The following is a 23,721-nucleotide window of genomic DNA, read 5'->3' on the forward strand; positions in this document are numbered from 1 at the left end:
GTGCCCAAAGAGTAGATTTCCACCACATATGGCGTACTCAGGAGAAATTGCACCACAAATTGTAATGTGCGTTTTCTCTTGTTATTCTTGTGAAAATGCAAAATTTGGGGCTGAAGTAAAATTTTTGTAGGAAAAAGTAAAAGTTTAGTTTTTCCTTCCAGATTGCTTTAGTTCTTGCGAAGCACCTAAAGGGTTATTAAGCTTCTTTAATGTGGTTTTGAGCAATATGAGGGGTGCAGTTTAGAGTTGAGTGCGGTTCGCGGTTCTCCAGTTCGCGGTTCGAGTGATTTTGGGGGCCGTTCTAGATCGAACTAGAACTCGAGCTTTTTGCTAAAGCTTGATAGTTCTAGTTACATTCGAGAACGGTTCTAGCAGCAAAAAGCCAAGCTAATTACTAGCTTGCTTTCCGCTGTAATAGTGTAAGTCACTCTGTGACTCACACTATTATGAAATTTCAGCGTATAGTGTGCGGGAACAACGCATTCAGATCACTGCTGCTGGGATAATGACGATCGCCATTTTTTTTTTTCCTTGTCTTCCTTCCCTAAGCGCGCGAGTGTAGTGGGGCGGGCCAGCATGTCAGCCAATCCCAGACACACACACAGCTAAGTGGACTTTTAGCCAGAGAAGCAACGGCATGTGTGATAGGATGTCCATGTCACATGTCCCTGCATTATAAATACGGGCATCTGCCCGTCTGGACGCCATTTTCTGCCTTCTGCGTCTGGGTGTCAGTCACTGCTAGCGCAGCTCCTGTCTCTCATACTGCTGTGTACGCTCTACACACAGCGCTATACAGAATACGGATAGAAGTTTCTATTAGCCCTTGTAAGGGCTAATACCAGCAGGCTCAGAGCCATAGGTGACAGTCAGGTCCGTGAAAACAGATTTTAACAGCTACACAAGATAACAGCGTTTGTGTAGCTAAGGTCAGGGATTTCCTCGCTGCATTTCCCCATTAGGAGGGATAGAAAGTGAAGCTTCCTTTCCTCTACCCAGACCCACAACCCTGCCACTGTACCCTCCTGCCTTTTGCACACTCAAGCTCATTGTTACTAAGCCATTATACTAGCAAATACTGAGGAAACTTAGTGGCATCCTAAAAGTGGCTGTTGGACTTCCATTAGTGTCCCACTAGTGCAAATCTATTTGCAGCACCTCTGCATTGCACACTCAAACTCATTGTTACTAAGCCATTATACTAGCAAGCACTGAGTAAACTTAGTGGCATCCTAAAAGTGGCTGTTGGACTTCCATTAGTGACCCACTAGTGCAAATCTACTTGCAGAACCTCTGCATTGCACACTCAAACTCATTGTTACTAAGCCATTATACTAGCAAACACCGAGTAAACTTAGTGGCATCCTAAAAGTGGCTGTTGGACTTCCATTAGTGTCCCACTAGTGCAAATCTATTTGCAGCACCTCTGCATTGCACACTCAAACTCATTGTTACTAAGCCATTATACTAGCAAACTATGCTGCCAGTTTAAGGGCTGTAGTTGCATTGTCAGGGATAATTATTGTTGTTTATTCTGCTGTTAATAAAGCTAGACCACCACTGCAATCTACACCACCTCTCAATTTTTACTACCACATTTTAAGTGCACAATCTTGTCGCAATCAAAATGAGTGGCAAAATGACAGATGCTGGTGAAAGGGGAAGAGGCGTGTTGGAAAAGGAAAAAAAGGGTTTGTCCGTGGGGAAGGTGGCAAAGCTCCATTAACATCTGCTGAAGATAGACCATCTTCCAGCAAAAGTAAGATGTCTACTACTTACCGTGGACAATCCGATGTGCTCCCTTTTTTACGGACACGAACAACTGGAACAAAGGTAGATGATGGCCAAAAAAGGAAAATGCTTGAATGGATCTCAAGTGGTCCAACAAGTGCCCTCTCCGCCACCTCAACTACCGCATCCAAAAACACCAGTCCTCTGAGTTGTCAACCCAATCACACTTGCTTTCTCCCAGCTCTGAAGTCTCCATCCGCCCTGCACAGTATGGTGGAACTGAGATGGCTGAGTCTGCAGAGCTGTTCAGTCACACTATAGCCTGGGAATCAGAGGTCTGCTCCCAAGCTACAGTGAGTACAGACTAGGAAATGGACTGCAGTGATGCCCAGAACCTTTGTGACTCTGATTCAGGCCGTGAGGACCAAGTTTCTGAGCATAACGTTGACCCTTTTTCACAAACTGTAACACCTGTTGTTATAGACAATGAGGAACATACTGATGACGATGAGAAGCAGATACCAGATTGGGATGACAACTTAAATATTCGGTCAGGGCAAGAAGAGGCTCGGTCTGAGGGTGAGGGGAGTGCAAACACAACAATTGATGAGGTAGTTCTAGATCCCACCTACTTGCAACCCACAGTCAGGCACTCGAGGAGGTCAACAGAGGCGGTGGAGGAGGATGCAACCGACGACGAAGTTACCTTGCGCCTTCCTGGACAGAGTCGTAGCACTGGTAGCAAGTCTACAATTGGATCCTCAGCCACCACTCTGCCTCTGAGCACTAGTCGGGGTGGATCAGCAGGTTGCATGCCCTCTAAGCCTTGCCTAGCCTGATCCTTTTTTGACATAGAAAAAGATCGCCCAAATTATGTGATCTGTAAAATTTGTCGTGATTCTGTTAGTAGAGGGCAAAACCTCAGCAGTTTGACAACTTCTTCCATGAATCGTCACATGAATAAATATCATATGTCCCAGTGGGAAGCTCACCGTGCTGCAATGCGGCCTAGCGGAGCGAACCATCCATTGCCTGCCCCTTCCAGTGCATCCGCGCGCTCTTCATCTTCTAGGACTGTGGGGACAGCTGTCACACCTGGTTTTCCACGCACAACTTCCACCACTGTAACCGCAACAGGCAGTTTGCTTGGTAGGTCGTCAGTTGGTTTGGAAGGGGAAACAAGTGCGTGTGTACAGCTCTCTCAGACATTGATAGCACCAACGTTGGATGAAGGCAACATCATGTCTACGCCTGCACTTTCCTCACAAACCTGCATTTTTCCAGGGACACCCTACTCAACACCGTCTACACACAGCAGCCAGATCTCTGTCCCTCAGATGTGGGCAAATAAAAGGCCATTTCCTGCGACCCATGACAAAGCTAAGAGGTTGACTTTATCCCTCTGTAAGCTCTTGGCTACCAAAATGCTGCCTTTCCGCCTGGTGGACACACAGGATTTTAGAGACCTTATGTCTGTCGCTGTGCCCCAGTACCAGATGCCCAGTCGCCACTACTTCTCTAAGAAAGGTGTGCCCGCGCTACACCAGCATGTTGAACACAACATCACCGCTTCGTTGAGAAACTCTGTGTGTCAACAGGTGCATTTCACCACTGATACTTGGACCAGTAAGCATGGACAGGGACGTTACATGACGTTGACTGGGCACTGGGTAACTATGGTTATAGATGGTGAAGGGTCTGCTGCACAAGTCTTGCCGTCCCCACGACTTGTGTGTCAATCCTCTGTCTGTCCAAGTTCCGCCACTGCTTCTGCCTCCTCCACCTCGTCTGGGTCCTCCACCTCCGCCCCAAGCCTGCCTGGTCAGGCCACCAGCGTTCTAACTGCGCGGAAGGAATCTCGCACCCCTCATTACTATGCTGGCAGCAGAGCACAACGGCATCAGGCGGTCTTTAGCTTGAAATGTGTTAGAAATAAGAGTCACACAGCGGCTGAGTTGTGGGCAGCTCTGGAGACTGAGTTTAATAAATGGTTGTCTCCACTTAACCTGCAGCCTGGTAAGGCCGTGTGCGACAATGCTGCAAACCTGGGTGTGGCCCTTCGCCTGGGCAAAGTGACACACGTGCCTTGTATGGCTCACGTGTTGAACCTTGTTGTCCAGCAATTTTTAACACACTATCCCGGCCTAGATGGCCTTCTGAACAGGGCACGAAAACTGTCTGCTCACTTACGCCGTTCAACCACCGCTGCAGAGCGACTTGCATCGCTCCAGACGTCTTTCGGCCTGCCGGTTCATCGCCTGAAATGCGATGTGTCGACACGCTGGAATTCGACTCTCCACATGTTACAGCGACTGTGGCAGCACCGTCGAGCTCATGACGTATAGCCTTGGCCAACGAGATGCAGAGGTGGGGCAGATCACCCTGATTGAATGGTCTCAGATCAAGAACCTATGCACCCTTCTGCACAGTTTCGACATGGCGGTGAATATGTTTAGCGCTGACAATGCCATTATCAGCATGACAATTCCAGTCATTTACATGCTGGAGCACACGCTAAACACTATTCGGAGTCAGGGGGTGGGACAACAGGAAGGGGAGGAACTACAGGAGGATTCATATGCGCAAGAGACAACAACATCACCAAGGTCCAGACGTTCATCATCACCAACGCGGCAGGCATGGGACCATGGGGGGCAGGGATCAACAAGGGCGCATGGTAGCAGGCGAAATGTTGAGGAAGGTGCAGGAGAACATGAAGAAATGGAGGACAAACTGTCCATGGACATGGAAGAGTCAGCGGATGAGGGAGACCTTGGTCAAATTTCAGTTGAAAGATGTTGGGGGGAGATGTCAGAGGAAGTAAGAACGGTTAGCACCTCTATGCCACAAACACAGCGTGGACTTGGTCCGCATGGCTGCGCAAGACACATGCGTGCCTTCTTGCTGCACTACCTCCAACATGACCCTCGTATTGTCAAAATTAGAAGTGATGATGACTACTGGCTTGCCACACTATTAGATCCCTTGTACAAGTCCAAATTTTGTGACATAATTCCAGCCATAGAAAGGGACGCACGTATGCAGGAGTATCAGCAGAAGCTGTTACTCGATCTTAGCTCGACTTTTCCACCAAACAACCATGCAGGTGCAGGGAGTGAATCTCCCAGTTGTAACTTGACAAACATGGGACGGTCTCGTCATCTTCAACAGTCTACCCGTACCAGTAGCACCGTATCTGGTGCTGGTAGCAGCAATTTTATTGAATCTTTTCATAATTTTTTTAGACCCTCCTTTGCAAGGCCACCAGAGACAACAAGTCTGACACATAGTCAACGGCTGGAGAGGATGATACAGGAGTATCTCCAAATGAACATCAATGCCATGACTTTGCAAATGGAGCCTTGCTCATTTTGGGCTTCAAATCTTGAAAAATGACCAGAGCTCTCCACTTACGCCTTGGAGATTTTGTCGTGTCCAGTTGCCAGCGTTGTCTCTGAACGTGTCTTCAGTGCTGCTGGGTGTGTGCTGACAGATAAGCGCACGCGTCTGTCCAGTGACAATGTGGACAGACTAACGTTCATCAAAATGAACAAGTCATGGATCCACAAGGAATTTACTACCCCTGTGTCATCCTGGGGAGAGTAAATGCTTGTGGATTTGGAATGTGCTCGATGCAAATGTACCTGTGAAGTGTACAACTAGGGCACAACTGCTGCTACTGAAGGGGTGGGTGTCTGAGTGGCCCAATTTTTGGAAAAAAGGGAGACTCTTCTTGGAGTAACCCTTGCTGTGTTTTTTAAAAGGAGCCAAGATCAACAAGTCATGGTTCAGCAAAGACTTAGCTACCTACCCTGGTGTCATCCTGGGGACGGTTAAGTATGGCGTATTTTTGAATGTGCTTGATGCAAATCTACCTGTGAAGTGTACAACTGGGGCACAAGTGCTGCCACTGAAGGGGTGGGTGTGTTTGTGGCCCAATTTTTGGAAAAAAGGGAGACTCCGCTTGGAGTAACCCTTGCTTACATTATTTTTAAAAATGATCCAAGATGAACAGAGCTGGGATCAGGAAAGACTTAGCTACCTACCCCGGTGTCATCCTGGGGACGGTTAAGTATGGCGTATTTTTGAATGTGCTTGATGAAAATCTACCTGTGAAGTGTACAACTGGGGCACAAGTGCTGCCACTGAAGGGGTGGGTGTGTGTGGGGCCCAATTTTTTGAAAAAAGGGAGACTCCGCTTGGAGTAACCCTTGCTTACATTATTTTTAAAAATGATCCAAGATGAACAGAGCTGGGATCAGGAAAGACTTAGCTACCTACCCCGGTGTCATCCTGGGGACGGTTAAGTATGGCGTATTTTTGAATGTGCTTGATGCAAATCTACCTGTGAAGTGTACAACTGGGGCACAAGTGCTGCCACTGAAGGGGTGGGTGTGTGTGGGGCCCAATTTTTGGAAAAAAGGGAGACTCCGCTTGGAGTAACCCTTGCTTACATTATTTTTAAAAATGATCCAAGATGAACAGAGCTGGGATCAGGAAAGACTTAGCTACCTACCCCGGTGTCATCCTGGGGACGGTTAAGTATGGCGTATTTTTGAATGTGCTTGATGCAAATCTACCTGTGAAGTGTACAACTGGGGCACAAGTGCTGCCACTGAAGGGGTGGGTGTGTGTGGGGCCCAATTTTTGGAAAAAAGGGAGACTCCGCTTGGAGTCATCTTGCGGTGTTTTACATGATTTTAGAAGGGCGTGCCATGCCTATATCTGTGTCTCCTCCTCTTTTTCCTTGTCCAGCTCTTTTGTTTTCGCATGAGTATATGTCCTTGTCACTTTCCCATGTGTTTGTGTTGTCTTGGGAGTTGTTTGTCACCTTTTGGACACCTTTGAGGGTGTTTTCTAGGTGTTTTTATGTGTTTGTGATTGCCTCCCATTGTTTCCTATGCGGTTCGGCGAACCGAACTCGAGCCAAACCACGGCCAGTTCGCTCATCTCTAGTGCAGTTTTTAGAATGGTGTCACTTTTAAGTATTTTTCTGTCATCTAGGCTTCTCAAAGTCACTTCAAATGTGATGTGGTCCCTAAACAAAATGGTTTTGTAAATTTTGTTGAAAAAATTAGAAATTGCTGATAAACTTTGAACCCACTCCAACTTTGTAACAGAAAAAAATTATGATTCAAAAATTGCACTGATGTAAAGTAGACATGAGGGAAATGTTATTTATTAACTATTTTGTGTGTTATAACTTTCTGGTTTAATCGTATAAAAATTCAAAGTTTGAAAATTCCAAAGTTTTCAAATTTTTTGACTAATTTCTCATTTTTTTTTCCACAAATAACCACAAAAAAAATCATCCTAAATTTACCACTAACATGAAGTCCAATATGTCATGAAAAAATAATCCTGGAATCAATGGGATCTGTTGAAACGTTGCAGAGTTATAGCCTCATAAAGTGACACTGGTCAGAGTTGAAAAAAATTGGCTGAGACATGAAGGGGAAAACAGATTGGGTCATAAAGGGGGTAAGAAGCCCTCCCACTCAGCACTCATTACCTGCATTAATTGCACCTGTTTGAACTTGTTACTTGTATAAAAGACATCTGTCCACTCAATAAATCACACTCTAAACTCACCACCATGGCCAAGACCAAAGAGCTGTCTAAGGATATCATGGTCAAAATTCTAAACCTGCACAAGGCTGGGATGGGCTACAGGAAAATAGACAAGCAGCTCCATGAGAAGGTAACAACTGTTGGCACAATTCTTAGAAAATGGAAGGAACACAACTTTACTGTCAATCTTACTCAATCTAGGACTCCATGCAAGATCTTGCCTTGTGGATAAGGATGATTATGAGAAAGGTCAGGAATCAGCCGAGAACTACATGGGAAGACTTTGTCAATGGCCTGAAGAGAGCTGGGACCACAGTCTCAAAGATTACCATTATTAACATAATACGCTGTGTAAGATGGCACTCGGTAATATTGGACATGGCCGGGATGTGTCGCAGAGAACCTCTGCCATGAACCTGGAGTGTTCGCTGGGACTTATGGTTCCACACGTCTGTTTGGTAACATGTTTCAGAACTAGATTCATGAAATGGTCAGAAGTGATGGGTGGGACTGACCATCCACATACCTCCCACCCAGGGGCGTGTCTGGGAGGATATCATGTGTCTGGTTGTGATCACATGGCTGTCTACCAGGGTCCTGGAAGGAAATGGATCTGATGGAGCACATGGTGAGACCATGTGAGGATAGTGCTGAGACTCCTGAATAAGCAACCCCAGGAGAAGAGCGTTGTGGGCTGACTGGGTGTCAGCAAGTGGAGACCGCCATATCTATCTTCGCCCGGATACAGCTGAGAGGTCAGTGAGTAAAGGCTGTGATGTTGGCACGGGCACACTGTGTATAAAGCCTTGCGGATATGTTTTAATGACAGCAGCTTATGACAGGCTTAAATAAACAGCATGGACATTTGAAGTGATAAAGTGCTCCTGTGTGACTCAATCCCGCTACCTGACGCATGGTTCCCCATACGCTTGGGGCCCACATCATCACAGCTGTCATGGATTCAAATCTTGCAGAGCACACAAGGTCCTCCTGCTCACGTCAGAACATGTCCAGACCCATTTGAAGTTCCCCAATGACCATCTGGATGATCCAGAGGAGGCATGAGAGAAGATCATGTGGTGAGATGAAAATAGAACTTTTTGGTATCAACTCCACTTGCTGTGTTTTGGAGGAAGATAAAGGACACAATCTCAACCATGAAGCATGGGATTGGAAACATCATACTTGGGGGGTGCTTTTCTACAAAAGGGACAGAACGATTGCACCATACTGAATCAAGACTGGATGGGTTCATGTATCGCAAGATTTTGACCAACAATCTCCTTTCCTCAATAAGAGCATTGAAGATGGGTTGTTGCTGGGTCTCACACCATGACAATGACCCAAAACACAGCCATGGCAACTAAAGAGTGGCTCCGTAAGAAGCATTTCAAGGTCCTGAAGTGGCCTAGCCAGTTTCCAGATCTGAACCCAATAGAAAATTTTTGGAGGAAGCTGAAACTCAATGTTGCCCAGCAACAGCTCTGAAACGTGAAAGATCTGGAGAAGATCAGTATGGAGGAGTAGGTCAAAATCCCTGTTACTGTGTGTCCAAACTTGATCAAGAATACAAGAAACATCTGACCTCTGTAATTGCAAACAAAGGTTTCTGTACCAAATATTAAGTTCTGTTTTTCCATTGTATTAAATACTTACTGCATGCAATAAAATGCAAATTGATCATTTAAAAATCATACATTGTGATTTTCTGTAAACATTTTTTGGATTGTTTGTCAAAGTTGAAGTGTACCTATGATAAAAAATACAGACTTCATTATTTGTAGTTGGGAAAATTCGCAAAATTGTCAGTGTATCAAATACTTATTTTCTCTACTGTATGTAACTTAAACTTACCTCTTGCTGTGCAGAATTGTAGTGTTATCTGATGGTTGACTCACTTTTTAATCTGTATTTTAAATTGTTCTCTACATATTCAATAAAGATGTAATATGTTTGTATGGCCTCTAGTTCTTTTTGCAAATTTATTTTGTAAGGCCAAAACCTTCCAGACAGTATGATGGTCTTATAAACCTCCCGACAGCATGATGCTCCACAGCTTTACATACAGTGCGATGAATCCCACGACCGCGATACATAGAGGGACGGGTCACACAGTCCCCAAGACAGTATGATTTTCCCATAACACCCCATGCACATTATGATAGCACTAAAGCCTCTCACACAGATTAATAAGCCCAAATCCCCAGCATGCACGGTATGATGGCCCCACAATCCTCCTACACAGTATAATGCGTCCACACAATATGTTGGCCCTCACAACCCCCACACAATATGATGGCCACAACAGCCTCCACAAAGAAGAAGGCCTTACGGCCCCTCACGTATTAATATGGTCACTTAAGTCCACCAACATCTTGACTCTACCGCCCTAAAAAAAAAACCAAAACAAAACCTTATACCTAATCCTGGTTTCTCATCCACTGCAGCCTCTGTCTTTGGTTCTAACTTGCATGAAAACTGGGCTAGCACAGGCGGCACAATGCCATAATGTCATTGGTCCGCCAGACGTTTGCTGTGTGGTCATCTTCATGGAGGCCATAGGAATTAAGCAGCATTTGGATAACTGAAATGCTGTAAACGAATCAATAGTGCTCTGCTCACGTTTTTAACAGTCCTGAAGATGCAGATGCTGTTAATAGAGAAGTAGGCTGTGTGACCCCCCGACCGACTCATCTTTAATTTGCTAGAATTGCCATGCTCGGGGCCCATGTCGTCACAGCTGTCATGGATTCAAATCCTGCAGAGCACACAAGGTACTCCTGCTCACGTCAGAACATGTCCAGACCTGTTTGAAGTTCCCCAATAACCATCTGGATGATCAGGAGGAGGCATGAGACACAGTCATGTGGTGAGATGAGATGAAAATAGAACTTTTTGGTATCAACTCCATTTGCCGTGTTTTGGAGGAAGATAAAGGACACAATCTCAGCCATGATGCATGGCATTGTAAACATCATACTAGGGGGGGTGCTTTTCTGCAAAAGGGACAGAACGACTGCACCATACTGAATCAAGACTGGATGGGTTCATGTATCGCAAGATTTTGGCCAACAATCTCCTTTTCTCAATAAGAGCATTGAAGATCGGTTGTTGCTGGGTCTCACAGCATGACAATGAGCCAAAACACACAGCCATGGTAGCTAAGGAGTGGCTCCATAAAAGCATTTCAAGGTCCTGAAGTGGCCTAGCCAGTTTCCAGATTTGAACCCAATGGAAAATTTTTAGAGGAAGCTGAAACTCAATGTTGCCCAGCAACAGCTCCGAAACCTGAAAGATCTGGAGAAGATCAGTATGGAGGAGTGGGTCAAAATCCCTGTTACTGTGTGTCCAAACTTGATCAAGAATACAAGAAACATCTGACCTCTGTAATTGCAAACAAAGGTTTCTGTACCAAATATTAAGTTCTGTTTTTCCATTGTATTAAATACTTACTGCATGCAATAAAATGCAAATTGATCATTTAAAAATCATACATTGTGATTTTCTGTAAACATTTTTTGGATTATGTTTGTCAAAGTTGAAGTGTACCTATGATAAAAAATACAGACTTCTCCATTGTTTGTAGGTGGGAAAACTCGCAAAATTGTCAGTGTATCAAATACTTATTTTCTCTACTGTATGTAACTTAAACATACCTCTTGCTGTGCAGAATTGTAGTGTTATCTGATGGTTGACTCACTTTTTAACACTAGAAGTCCCAGAGAGGGGTCATTAAACATTTCTACCATTGGAACCCTATGGAGCTCGAAATTTCTGGGACTTCTAGTATTAATCTGTATTTTAAATTGTTCTCTATATATTCAATAAAGATGTAATATGTTTGTATGGCCTCTAGTTCTTTTTGCATATTTATTTTGTAAGGCTAAAACCTTCCAGACAGTATGATGGTCTGATAAACCTCCCGACAGCATGATGCTCCACAGCTTTACATACAGTGCGATGAATCCCACGACCGCTATACATAGAGGGACGGGTCACACAGTCCCCAAGTCAGTATGATTTTCCCATAACACCCCATGCACATTATGATAGCGCTAAAGCCTCTCACACAGATTAATAAGCCCAAATCCCCAGCACGCACGGTATGATGGCCCCACAATCCTCCTACACAGTGTAATGCGTCCACACAATATGTTGGCCCTCACAACCCCCACACAATATGATGGCCAAAACAGCCTCCACAAAGAAGAAGGCCTTACAGCCCCTCACGTATTAATATGGTCACTTAAGTCCACCAACATCTTGACTCTACCACCCTAAAAAAAACCCCTTATATTTACCGAATCCTGGTTTCCCATCCACTGCAGCTTCTGTCTTTGGTTCTAACTTGCATGAACACTGGGCTAGTACAGGCGGCGCAATGCCATAATGTCATTGGTCCGCCAGACGTTTGCTGTGTGGTCATCTTCATGGAGGCCATAGGCATTAAGCAGCATTTGGAATACTGAAATGCTATAAATTAATCAATAGCGCTCTGCTCAAGTTTTTACCAGTCCTGACGATGCAGATGCTGTTAATAGAGAAGTAGGCTGTGTGACCCACCGACTGACTCATCTTTAATTTGCTAGAATTGCCAGATGCAGATTTGCCATTTGGCCCTTCCCTTTGGCACTGCATATATCTTTATAGTTTGGACCCTGCTTGACTACTATTAGATTGCATATTGTTTCTAGCAACCACCTACTCTATCTATTTTCTTTATTGCACAAAATCATATTTAATATAATTATAAAGCATTGTGCTAAAACTCAAAGAGAATAAATATTCTAAACAAAACTCATCAAAAAAGGCTTGTATAGGAGAACCATGTCATCCAGTGTCATTATCTGTAGGTGATCTTAAGGCCATTACTTATTACCTTATTAGTGATATATTTTATCCTTAATTTAAAGGAGAACTTCTTCCCCTAACTGGTAGATGACTATATTTAAGCATGTAAAAAAAAGTAGAAACATCTAGAATATCAGTGAATACCTTAGTATCCATTTTTGCACAGTACTGAATCCAGTCCAGATAAACACCACAGAAGCTGGCTCTTGTAATTCCCTGCAAGCATGGAATATAGTCTTCATCCATATTGATGTTAAAAATTGCCAGATCATATTCCACATGATTCCACCTTGTGTATGGCTGTAAAGCGTTCTGCATTGATTCATCTTCCAGCCACTGCAATAGCTTTGATGATTTTACAATAAAGTATATCATGCTCTGTGGAGAAAATTTAAATAATCAAAGATGTATATATTTAAAATATTGTGTAAATAACAAGAGTCATATATCCCCCACAACAATAATAATATTCTAATTTAATATTATTAAATCATAATTCAAAACTAAATTAAAATAATCAGTACAGTTACTGCTACGTCAATAACATAATTTCATTAAAAACTCCAAGTACAAGTTAAGTATATAGCCATCTCAAATAGAATAGGTATGGATTTCAAACCCATTTTCAGCTTTTTTCCCACTTTTGGAGGGAAAACACAATGATGTAAAAAACACACCAGCCATTGTTGCTTAGATGTCGTTTTTATATTCACTGTGAAGTAAAATTGACCTGATATCTTTACTCCACAGTCGTTTTTTTCTACTAAAATAATATACGTATTTTTTGGACTATAACATGCACCTGACAATAAGATGCACCTAGGTTTGGACAACAGAATGTTGCTAGGAGTTTTGTACAAAATTCTACAATTGTCATGGCCAGGGCTTCCACCAGGGCATTACAACCCTTACTGGTGTATTGGGCCAGGGTAAGTTATTAGAGGGTATAAAAAAAGGCCTGCAGTTTACATCTTTTGCACTGTTTAATCTCATTGCCTGTGTTGGATTTACTTCATAAGTCTTATTATTCATTTTTATATACCCTCTATTGACTTACTGCCATATTACCTATAAGATGAGGCATTACAATCAGGTATTGTGTGTTTTGAGATTACATTATTTATCTGTGGACACGGCCTTAGTTATATACTTACTAGAAGGTGGCCCGATTCTACGCATCGGGTATTCTAGAATTTACGTATTGTGTAGTTAATGTATGATTTTTGTTATATATATAGATGTTGTTGTGTAAAGTTGCCAAGTGTTTGTGTAGGGCGCTGTACATGTTCTGGGTGGGGGTGTGTGAAAGTGGTGTTGTTTGTGTGTTGCATTGTTTGTGGAGCGCTGTGTGTCTGTAGCGTTGTGTGTGTGTGGTTCTGTGTGTGTTGCGCGGTTTGTGTGGGTGTGTGTGTGTGGGGTGCGTGTGTGTGTTTTGGGGGAGGTATGTTTTCTGCAATGTGTGTGTTGCGCGGTATGTGCATATATTTGTGTGTGCCGCAGTGTTTGTGTGTTGTGTGTGTGCAGCATTGTCTGTGTGTGTGTGGGTGTCTGTGTAGGGCGGTGTTTGTGGTTCCCAGTGTGTGTGTGGTGTGTTGTGCGGTGCATGTGTGGCGGTGTGTGTGTGTTTTGGGGGGAGGTGTGCACCCCCCATCGTGGTCCACCCCCCATGCTGCACCCCCCATGCTGCACCCCCCATCGTGCTCCTTCCCCCATGCTGCACATCCCCCATCGTGCTCCATCCCCCATGCTGCACCCCCCATCATGCTCCATCCCCCATGCTGCACCCCCCATCGTGCTCCATCCCCCATGCTGAGCACCCCCCATCGTGCTCCATCCCCCATGCTGCACCCCGCATCGTGCTCCATCCCCCATACTGCACTCCCCATCGTGCTCCATCCCCCATGCTGTGCACCCCCCATCATGCTCCATCCCCCATGCTGCGCACCCCCCTCGTGCTCCATCCCCCATGCTGCGCACCCCCCTTGTGCTCCATCCCCCATGCTGTGCACCCCCCATCATGCTCCATCCCCCATGCTGCGCACCCCCCATCGTGCTCCATCCCCCATGCTGCGCACCCCCCATCGTGTTTCATCCCCCCATTCTGGGCACCCCCCCATTGTGGTCCACCCCCCATGCTGCACTCCCCATCGTGCTCCATCTCCCATGCTGCGCACTCCTCAGAGAGGAGTATAATAGGAGGATTATAATAGGAGAAGTATAATGAGAGGAGTAGTCCTAGGGAAAGAGGAGTATAATGGGAGGAGTTGTCCTGGGGGGAGGTGTACAGGTGCCCAACGTGTGCGGGGGGCATGGCCGAGCGGGCATAGTGTGAGGGGGGCGTGGCCGAATGGGCATAGTGTGAGGGGGCGTGGCCTAGCGGGCATAGTTTGAGGGGGGCGTGGCCGAGCGGGCATAGTGTGAGGGGGCATGGCCTAGTGGGTATAGTGTGAGGGGGCGTGGCCTAGCGGGCATAGTTTGCGGGGGGCGTGACCTAGCGGACATTGCATGTGGGGGGCGTGGCCTAGTGGGCATCGCGTGCTGGGGCGGGGCCTGGCCAAACGGTTAATCCATGCGGGGGGCGGGGCCAGGCCAAGCCGAGCGGCCAATCCGTGTGGAGGGGCGGGGCCAGGCCGAGCCCAGCGGCCAATCCGACGGTTGTCACTGTAAGGACACTGTCACGGTGACACAATTTTGGAGCAAGACAAACAGACAGACAGACAGACAGAAGGAGGCAATTATAGATATAGATTGTGCATTCTATTATCAGTGCCCTGATTCTTCATTAGGGATAAGTACATGATTATTATGTTCATCCCCCTATTTCATCCATTCTTTTTCTCTTGTCAGTCATCATTTAATTGTTTTTAACCTTTGTTTTTGTCGGCCTTATATGTTTCGTATCAATAAAATACATGTCTATATATATAAATAACTGGATTTACACATTTTTTACTATGCAGCTATTTCCCTCTCATGTTACAATTATTTTTTTGCATAGTTTTTATTTATATTTATTACCCTGTGGTAAGTGTTGTGAGGAGTAGTGTGGGGGGATATTCTACAGAAGGGCAATGTGTGTATGGGGGGATATTATACAGAGGGGCAGTGTGTCTGGGGGGGTAACTTGACCTCAGGTGACTTCAGTGACCTTACATGAGTTCATTGAGGTCTCCTGAGGTCAGGTTAACTGTGGTCACAGGTAGAGGACTTTGGGAAACTCCAGCTGTGTCTGCGGCTAACCTGAGTGATGTCACCACTCATCGCACAGCTCACTCAGTCTCTGCCTGAACCTCACAGCAAGCAGTCATGTTCTATGTGCGCTCGGTGTGAATTCAGATGTAGCAGAGTTGTACTTGTCGTGGAACCTCGTGGAATACGTTGGTCCTGCAGGGGTGTTTTGGGGGTTAATAAAGTGGTGAAAGAGGGTGTTTTTTGTCTTCTATTCCAAATAAAGAATTTTTACAGTGTTTGTGTTTATTTCCTTTCACTTAGAGATTAGTAATGCGGGGTCTCATAGACGCATCCCGTTAATAATCTAGGGTTTAGTGGTAGCTGAGGGCTGCTATTAACTCCTTATTATCCCAATTACCACCGCACCAGGGCAATCGGGAAGAGCTGGGTAAAGTGCCGGGATTTTTTTTTATTATATCTTTTAAAAAAAAAATTTGATTTTTTTTTTTTTACTACTAAAATAAAAAATATATATATTATGCTTGTTATTGCCCTCATTATACTGACCTGGACAATTATACTGCCAGGTCAATTTTACTAGCCAATGAATGCTGTAAAAAACAGAATAAAAAAAAAATAGCGAAATTGCAGGATTTATTGTGATCTAACCCATTTTCCAGTATTCTATATGGTAAAAAAAATTGTTTCATTTAAAATCACAATTCCCTTCAAAACACAAGCCAGGAAATAGTATCAAGATATTGTATAGTTCTTGGCAGGGTGGGAAAAGTAATATATTTAATCTCAGAAACTAAAACTGGCTGTGGTGGGAAGGGGTTAATATTATATGTTCTCAAACATGTCTGTCTATTCAGTAATACCATTTCTAAAGGTATATAATCTATCATTCACATGACAGTAAATCCACTCAATAGACAACTTTGGAAATAATATATTCCCATTTAAATGAATACCTTTACAAAATATTTGATGAGGATTTTTCTCAAATCAAAAACTTGGAAAAGACTTGCTGCATTACTAGAAATTACACTGTATCCTTCCAGAATATATTGGCTTCGTGCTATTTCCCAGGTCATCCATCTCAGGTTGAAAGCAGCATTACATGAGAGAACATGTGGCAAATGACCGAGTTGGAAACAGCAACATCCTGTATTATCCTCATCACCTTCAGTTATTGCTTCCACCTCTCTTTGGTGACAATATGTTCCTTTAATGTAAAACAAAGATGGGTTATTCCAGATTAGCACGGTCACAAACATTTGCTCTTATTTTCATCAAAATAATACAATTGCTCTACAAAATTGAAAGGAGTTGTCCGACATTAGCTTACCAAACATTTTTGAGTTTATCTGTGCTGTATTGTCATATAAATCACCCCTAATTTGTTATTTTTTGTTTTCTAACTTTTGTTCCTCTTGAATTATCCCTTTATTCTCTGCAGCTCCTTGTTTACATTCAGCTCCAGCAAACATAACTTCCTGTGCTAAAGCTCACAGTCAGAGCTGGCACCGCCCAGCCTCAGTATCCAGGCTCGCCCCCTGCCCGCCCACAATGTCCAGGCTTGCCCCCTGCCTGCCCTCAGTGTCTAGGCTCGCCCCCTGCCCGCCCTCAGTGTCCACGCTCGCCCCCTGCCCGCCCTCAGTGTCCAGGCTCGCCCCCTGCCCGCCCTCAGTGTCCAGGCTCGCCCCCTGCCCGCCCTCAGTGTCCACGCTCGCCCCCTGCCTGCCCTCACTGTCCAGGCTCGCCCCCTGCCCGCCCCCTGCACACACATTCCCTGTCAGTATTCTGCCCCAGCACCTGACCTGTTATCACTCTAGCATTGGAAATAACAGCCCCACATCGGGCTCTGCGCCTGACACACACATTGGGCTCTGCGCCCCCTACACACATCGGGCTCTGCAACCCCCCTCACACACACACACACAACCACACACACACGCAAACGGCGCTCTGCACCGACACCCCCCCCACCATCGTTCTGTACCAACCCCTACCCCCATAGGGAACACATGCAGGCTACATTCACATGACCGTTCCGTTTTTGCGGTCCGCAAAAAAACGGTCCATTTTTTTCACGGATGCATCCGTGTCATTCGTGTGCCTTCCGTTTTTTTGCGGACCGCAAACAAACGGAATCAGTAAGAAAGATAAATAGATGAGTAGATATAGAGATGGATAGATAGATATAGAGACAGAGAGATAGATAGATGAGAAAGACCTATATAATGTCCTACGCCCCTGCATATTCTAAGCTGGCACCCTTTAGTGACTTTCATGTGGCACTAAAGGGTGCTTAGCCTTGTATTTAGCCAAAAAATAAATAGTTAAAAAAAAACAACATGAGGTCCCCCCCATCTTTTGTAGCCAGCTAATGTAAAGCAGATGACTACAGCCTACAAACCACAGCTGGCAGCTTCACCTTGGCTGGTAATCCAAAACAGAGGGCACCTCATGCTGTTATTTTAAATTGAATAAATAATTTAAAACAAAAAACGTGGGGTACCCCCCACATTGGATCACCAGCCAAGGTAAAGCGGACAGCTGTGGTCTGGTATTCTCAGACTAGGGAGGTCCACTGTTATTGGACACTCCCCAGCCTAAAAATAACAGGCTACAGCCGCCCCAGAAGTGGCGCATCCATTAGATGTGCCAATCCTAGCGTTTCTCCCCAACTCATCCCAATGCCCTGGTGCGGTGGCAAACGGGGTAATATATGGGGTTGATGCCAGATGTGTAATGTCACCTGGCATCAAGCCCAGCAGTTGGTGATGTCACGCGTCTATCAGATACCCGACATCCCCAACCCAGTCAGTAATAAAAAAAAAGACAACAAAAAAAGTTTTATTTGAAAAAACACTGCCCAAAACATTCCCTCTTTCACTAATTTATTGAAAAGAACAATACAATTAGGGTCCGGCGTAATACAATAAGGGGGTCCCACGACAATCCTTACCATAGTCAATGTCCCAGTCAATGAAGAAAAGAATGTTCCCCATTGTCTGGGAGACCAGTGCAGTGACCTGAGCTAACATCAATAGGTCAGCCCAGATCACTGCAGGGGATGACGAGCGCTGCCATAAGGAGGTTAGATGAGATCATTACCTGCACTGACGATCTCCTGCTTTCCTGACGTCAGCGCCATCACTGACTTCTATGCCCGACGCGTTCTCAGCAGTATCGCGAGAGCCCGTGACGTCACCGCTAGTGACAGTCTCGGGCCGCCCAAGAGACGTGATGTGAGAACGCGGCGGCCATAGAAGGCAGTGACAGTGGTGACGTCAGAGGAGGAGATCGTCACTGCAGGTAATGATCTCATCTAACTTCCTGATGGCAGCGCTCGTTATCCCCGCAGCTGCACGCACTATGAGAAGCTGCTGATACACTGCAGTGCGAGCAGCCGCGGGGCTGGCAGGGAGCGGGACACAGACTGCACGGGCACTCCTGCTATCCTAAGCACTTTAAGCAGGGGGCCCAGTGCTGGCGGTGACACCGTGGGCGGGGAGAGTACGGGGTGTGGGGGAATGTGTGGGAGAGTACACGGAAGGGGGGCGGGGACTCCACACACTGCACCAGCCCAGCAGGGTGGCAACAAGCTGTTCCCAGATTTGCATGTCAACATGGTCCTGCCCATGTTGACATGAAATGAACGGAAGCAGCAAAATCGCGGCAGGAGCGGTCACATGACCGCTCTGAGCTGGGGAGAGGGGCTGACAGCAGGGCAGGTAAGTGCTCACTATCTACTTACCTGCCCCAATGTAGCCCAATAGGGAAATAATAAAAAAAAGTCAAAATAAGCCGGATAACCCCTTTAAGTAAATCGCACAAAATAGTTGTGATTCCAGTATTTGTTGGGATGATAGTGAAAATGTTTACAAGCTATTATTTTTTAGAGTATTTAAAGGGCTTGTCCACTATTAGGACAACCATTTCTGATGCCACATGTTCCGCAGGTAAAATAATAAAGACTATACTCACCTCTTTTCCAGCAATTTCCCGGATCACTGTGCTGTGGCTCATGTGGGGTTTTGACATCACGTAAGTCCCACATCCAATCAGCTCCAGCTTCCTTCTCCCTGCCTTCAGACCAAACGATCAATCAACAGGAAGTGAGTGCAGCCACAGCACTTCCTGTTGATTAACTTGTTTGGTCTGAAGTCGGGGAGATAGGAGCTGGTGCTGATTGGATGTGGGGCTCGTGTGACATCACAACCCCATGTGAGCCACGGCACCATGATCCTGGACATTACTGCTAGTACGCCGGTACAGGAAGTGAGTATATTCTTTATTATTTTACCTGGGGGAACTTTTGGAATCAGAAGGGGTTGTTCTAGTGGTGGACAACACTTTTAGCCTTTTAATAGCTATGGCCTAATTTTAAAGAGAATCTGTCAGTAGGATCAAACCTCTTCAGCTGTCTATATGGTAATGGAGTTTATAAAAAAAATGAATAAAATAATACCTTTATTTCTGTGATCTGATGTCCTATTTCACCTTGTTTCTATTAATATGTAAATGAGATGTTGTCATCTATGAGTCAGACCTACTAACTTATTCTATTTAAAATCAAAAATTTTTCTTTTTTATTTTTTACATTTTTACATACATTTTTTTACATACATTTTTACATGTCTGCAGAGTAGAACAATGCTCCAGTTGTGTCTTGGAGTCTTAAGTTATGGTAAAAGCTGATCACACAAGTCAAAAGCGGTGCAAAAGTTATGGCAAATATACCCAATATAAACATGCTACAGATTAGAATATTGTCAGTGTAAAAAAGTGAAGAAGCTATGGACACCTTTCTTGAAAATCTCATAATAATAAATTGCATTGTCATGTTTAAGATGTGGTTTTCGCTACTGTATTTGGTGGCCTGTAGCATTTAGTTAACTACTGGACAGGGTTAACTATTGGGCACAACCCATGGTGGAAGGAGTTAAGTTAGGCAGGGGCATTAAAGTTCATCTGTGGGAAAAGTTAGCAAAGGTGAAGAGAGAGGAGGCGCAGTGCTGCCAATGTGCTGCCGGCGCTGAGCTGTATATGTGTCGCCCAGGGCTATGGGATACTCGGTCCCAGGCCGTATATGTGCGGGGATGCTGTGTCACGGTTGTGTAACGGCCGATGCCTGTTTCCGTGACCCTGGGAACGCTTTTTAAAGGGGGTTATATACAGGGGAATTGAAAAAGTTTGTATCATGACACCACTTGTGGGCTGCAGTTATAGTGATGGAACTGCCGCTGCACAGTTTATCTCTGGGGCTGATGATAGTGGCAGCCTGGATGTTAGGCCCTCCGCAAGTATGGCCGGGCCCCGGGGAGTGAATGGTGAGATCCGGCGCAGAAAGAATGGAGACCACACGATGGGGATGCAGTGCAACTTCTGTTTTTACTCACAGTGGTGTTGAGCTGTGGCACTGAGGACGGCTGGTTCAGACCCCTGGTCCCTTTTGTCCCATGCCAGTGTGGTGATCTAGTAGTCTCTTTCCCCGGCACCTCTCCTGGTTGGTGGGACCCCGTAGCTTGGAGCATTTCTGGGTGCCTTACTGTCTGTTGGCAGTCTCTCGTCCGTACGGCGGGCAGTGCGAACCCTCTAGGGTCAGTGTTCTATTCCGGTCCCTGGCACAATCTTTACTGCTGGTGCCCCCGGATTATTGTTGTTGTTGCATAAATTCTTCATCATGGAACCATACTTGTATGGCACTGTTTATCATGCGTTCTTTGGTTGTATAGTCCATTTTGCCAAGACGTCTCTTCACAATGCTCCACAAATTTTCTATAGGATTTAAGTCTGGTGAATTGCCAGGCCAGTCCAGCACTTTTACTTTATTTTCTTCCAGGAATTTCTTCACACACTTGGAATTGTGGCATGTAGCCAAATCTTGTTGGAATGTCCCTTCAAATTTATGCATGAATGGCACAATAAAACATTTTAAAACGTCTATGTATTTGGATGAATTCATCATACCATCAATAGGAAATAAGCTCTCTGTACCATCAGCTGTAAAAAGCCCCAAAACATCTGTTTTTGAGGGTGTTTTACAGTTTGTTGAATATGATCAGCTCGCAATGGTTCATTTTTGCTTCTAACAACACTTGCTCTGTACCCTTGAACAAAAAAATGGGTTTCATCACTGAAAATTACCCTTTTCCACTGGCTAGTTGTCCAAGATTTATATTGTTTTGCCCATGCGAGTCATTTTGCCTTCATTGGAGATATCAGAAGTTGTTTTTTACTGGCTTTGTTGCCCTCCGACCAACTTCTAGAAGCCTGCGCCGTACAGTTGAATCACTAATATCAATACCTGCAGCGAACAAGTCACTTTGGAGGTCTTTACTTGTTTCTCTTGCATTAAGTTTACTATTTCTGATAAGTGTTTTATCAGATCTTGGTGTCGTTTTCCTTTGTCTTCCACATTTCCCTTTTTGTTTTGGAGAAATCGATCCAGTTCCATTGTGTGTGCGAATTATTCTTGAAATGGTAGATTTTCCAATACCAACGGTGGAAGCGATTTCTCTTACAGTCAGACTTGTATGTTTATTAAGAGTAATAATTCTAAACCTCTTCTGTGGAATAACATCCATTTTTACAGGCACAAATCACACTGCGAGAAAAACTACACTAAACCACTCATCACAGAAACAAACTCTCAACTGAAGCTGAGGGGGCAGCTAACTGTTATATTCTGACTAAAACCAGTCAAACCACATTTTGTTACTCAAGATTGTACACTCACACCTCTTCAAAGCAGTTAAAACTGGTTTGAATCACTGACTGGTAACCAATAGGGAAGAGTGAATGTATTCACCACTATTCGGTATCTGACAGATAATAGGGTATTCGCTTCAGTACTTTCATTTTCGTTTCTGGACTTCCTGGCGCCTTTGTACAGCCAATGAACACATCTGATGTTGCTTGCCCTCACAGTAACGCCGCAGCCATCTTTGTTGTGGTTGTGGTTTTACTGTGATTGACTTGACCGCACAGCGTCATAGGGGCTAAATAAGGCAGCCGCCATTTTGTGTGCACGCATTCATTCCTGAGCTGCTGGGGTAATGAGACTGTACTGTGTGCGGTACAGAATTTTTCCAGCCAACTAATACTAGTCCTTCTAAGGGCTGAGGTTATTTAGCATTAGCTGTTAGCGACTGTGTAAATCATAGAAACAGGTGTAGGGGCAGTGCAGTTTGTTCTATGAGATAGTGTTCCTGCTGCAGAATCCAAAATAGTCCTTTTAAGTGTCCACTGTGCTAGCAGCTGTGTAAATCATAGAACTGCTGCAAAAAAAAATCCTCTTCTTAGTGCTGCATACGGTCTGTTCCTGCAGTGTGTGATATAGGGACAGCTAAGGACAGCTTACAGGCAGGGAGAGATTTAAAGCTGTCCTGACATATGCTACTAATAATCAACAATCTCAGCACTGCTACATCCCTTGTGTCTGTTATACTAGTAATAGGTATTACAACTTGCAAAAAAAAAAGGTCCCAGAATTGTAAAAACAAGGGGTTCAGGAGTAGTGTAGTGCCTGTCAGCCACCACCTCAATTCACTGAGTGTTACCTAATTTTTATTAATACTTGGTGTCAGGGTCAGTAATTGAGCCTCAAGGCCAGTACCTTCCTACCAGCCACCTAGCATATTTTGAGGGGCTTCATATCTTACAGCACCTACATAGTGGCTTGCTGCAACTAACACACAGTCTTAAGGCTGCTTTACACGCTGCGATCTCGCTAACGAGATCGCTAGCATGCGTATCCGCCCCCGTCGATTGTGCGTCACAGGCAAATCGCTGCTCGTGGCGCACAAAATCGCTCGGACCCGTCTCACTTACCTGCCTAGCGACGTCGCTGTGACCGGTGAACTGCCTCCTTTCTAAAGGGGTGGTGCGTTCGGCGTCACAGCGACATCACTAAGCGGCCGCCCAATTGAAGCGGAGGGGCGGAGATGAGCAGGACGAACATCCCGCCCATCTCCTTCTTCCTCATTGCGGGCGGCCGCATGTAAGGTGAGGTTCCTCGTTCCTGTGGTGTCACACATAGTGATGTGTGCTGCCGCAGGAACGACGAACAACCTGCGTCCTGCAACAGCAACGATATTTGGGAATGGAGCACTGTGTCAACGAGCAACGATAAGGTGAGAATTTTTGCTCGTTAGCGGTCACTTGGACATTTCACACGCAACGACGTCGCTAACGAGGCCGGATGTGCGTCATGAATTCTGTGACCCCAATGACATCGCGTTAGCGATGTCGCTGCGTGTAAAGCAGCCTTTAGTGTTACCCAATTTTTATTAATACTTGGTGTCAGGGTCAGTAATTGTGCCTCAAGTCCAGTACCTTCCTAGCAACAAGCTAGCATATTTTGGGGGCTTCATATCTTACAGA

At 45.1% G+C, this 23,721-nt stretch overlaps 1 protein-coding gene across 1 annotated transcript in view; it reads right to left on the minus strand.

Moving 5' to 3' along the window:
* The window catches only part of PCNX2 (pecanex 2), a 1,407,555-nt gene that overhangs the window by 224,702 nt on the left and 1,159,132 nt on the right, over nt 1–23,721 (minus strand). The window contains exons 25-26 of the mRNA XM_075339694.1: nt 16,299–16,552; nt 12,298–12,531 (exon numbers count right to left, since the gene is read on the minus strand). Of these exons, the coding sequence (XP_075195809.1) occupies nt 12,298–12,531; nt 16,299–16,552 (488 nt within the window). The remainder of the gene's footprint in view (nt 1–12,297; nt 12,532–16,298; nt 16,553–23,721) is intronic.

The sequence above is a fragment of the Anomaloglossus baeobatrachus genome, chromosome 3 (assembly GCF_048569485.1).
Source record: "Anomaloglossus baeobatrachus isolate aAnoBae1 chromosome 3, aAnoBae1.hap1, whole genome shotgun sequence".
In the NCBI taxonomy this organism is placed as follows: domain Eukaryota; kingdom Metazoa; phylum Chordata; class Amphibia; order Anura; family Aromobatidae; genus Anomaloglossus; species Anomaloglossus baeobatrachus.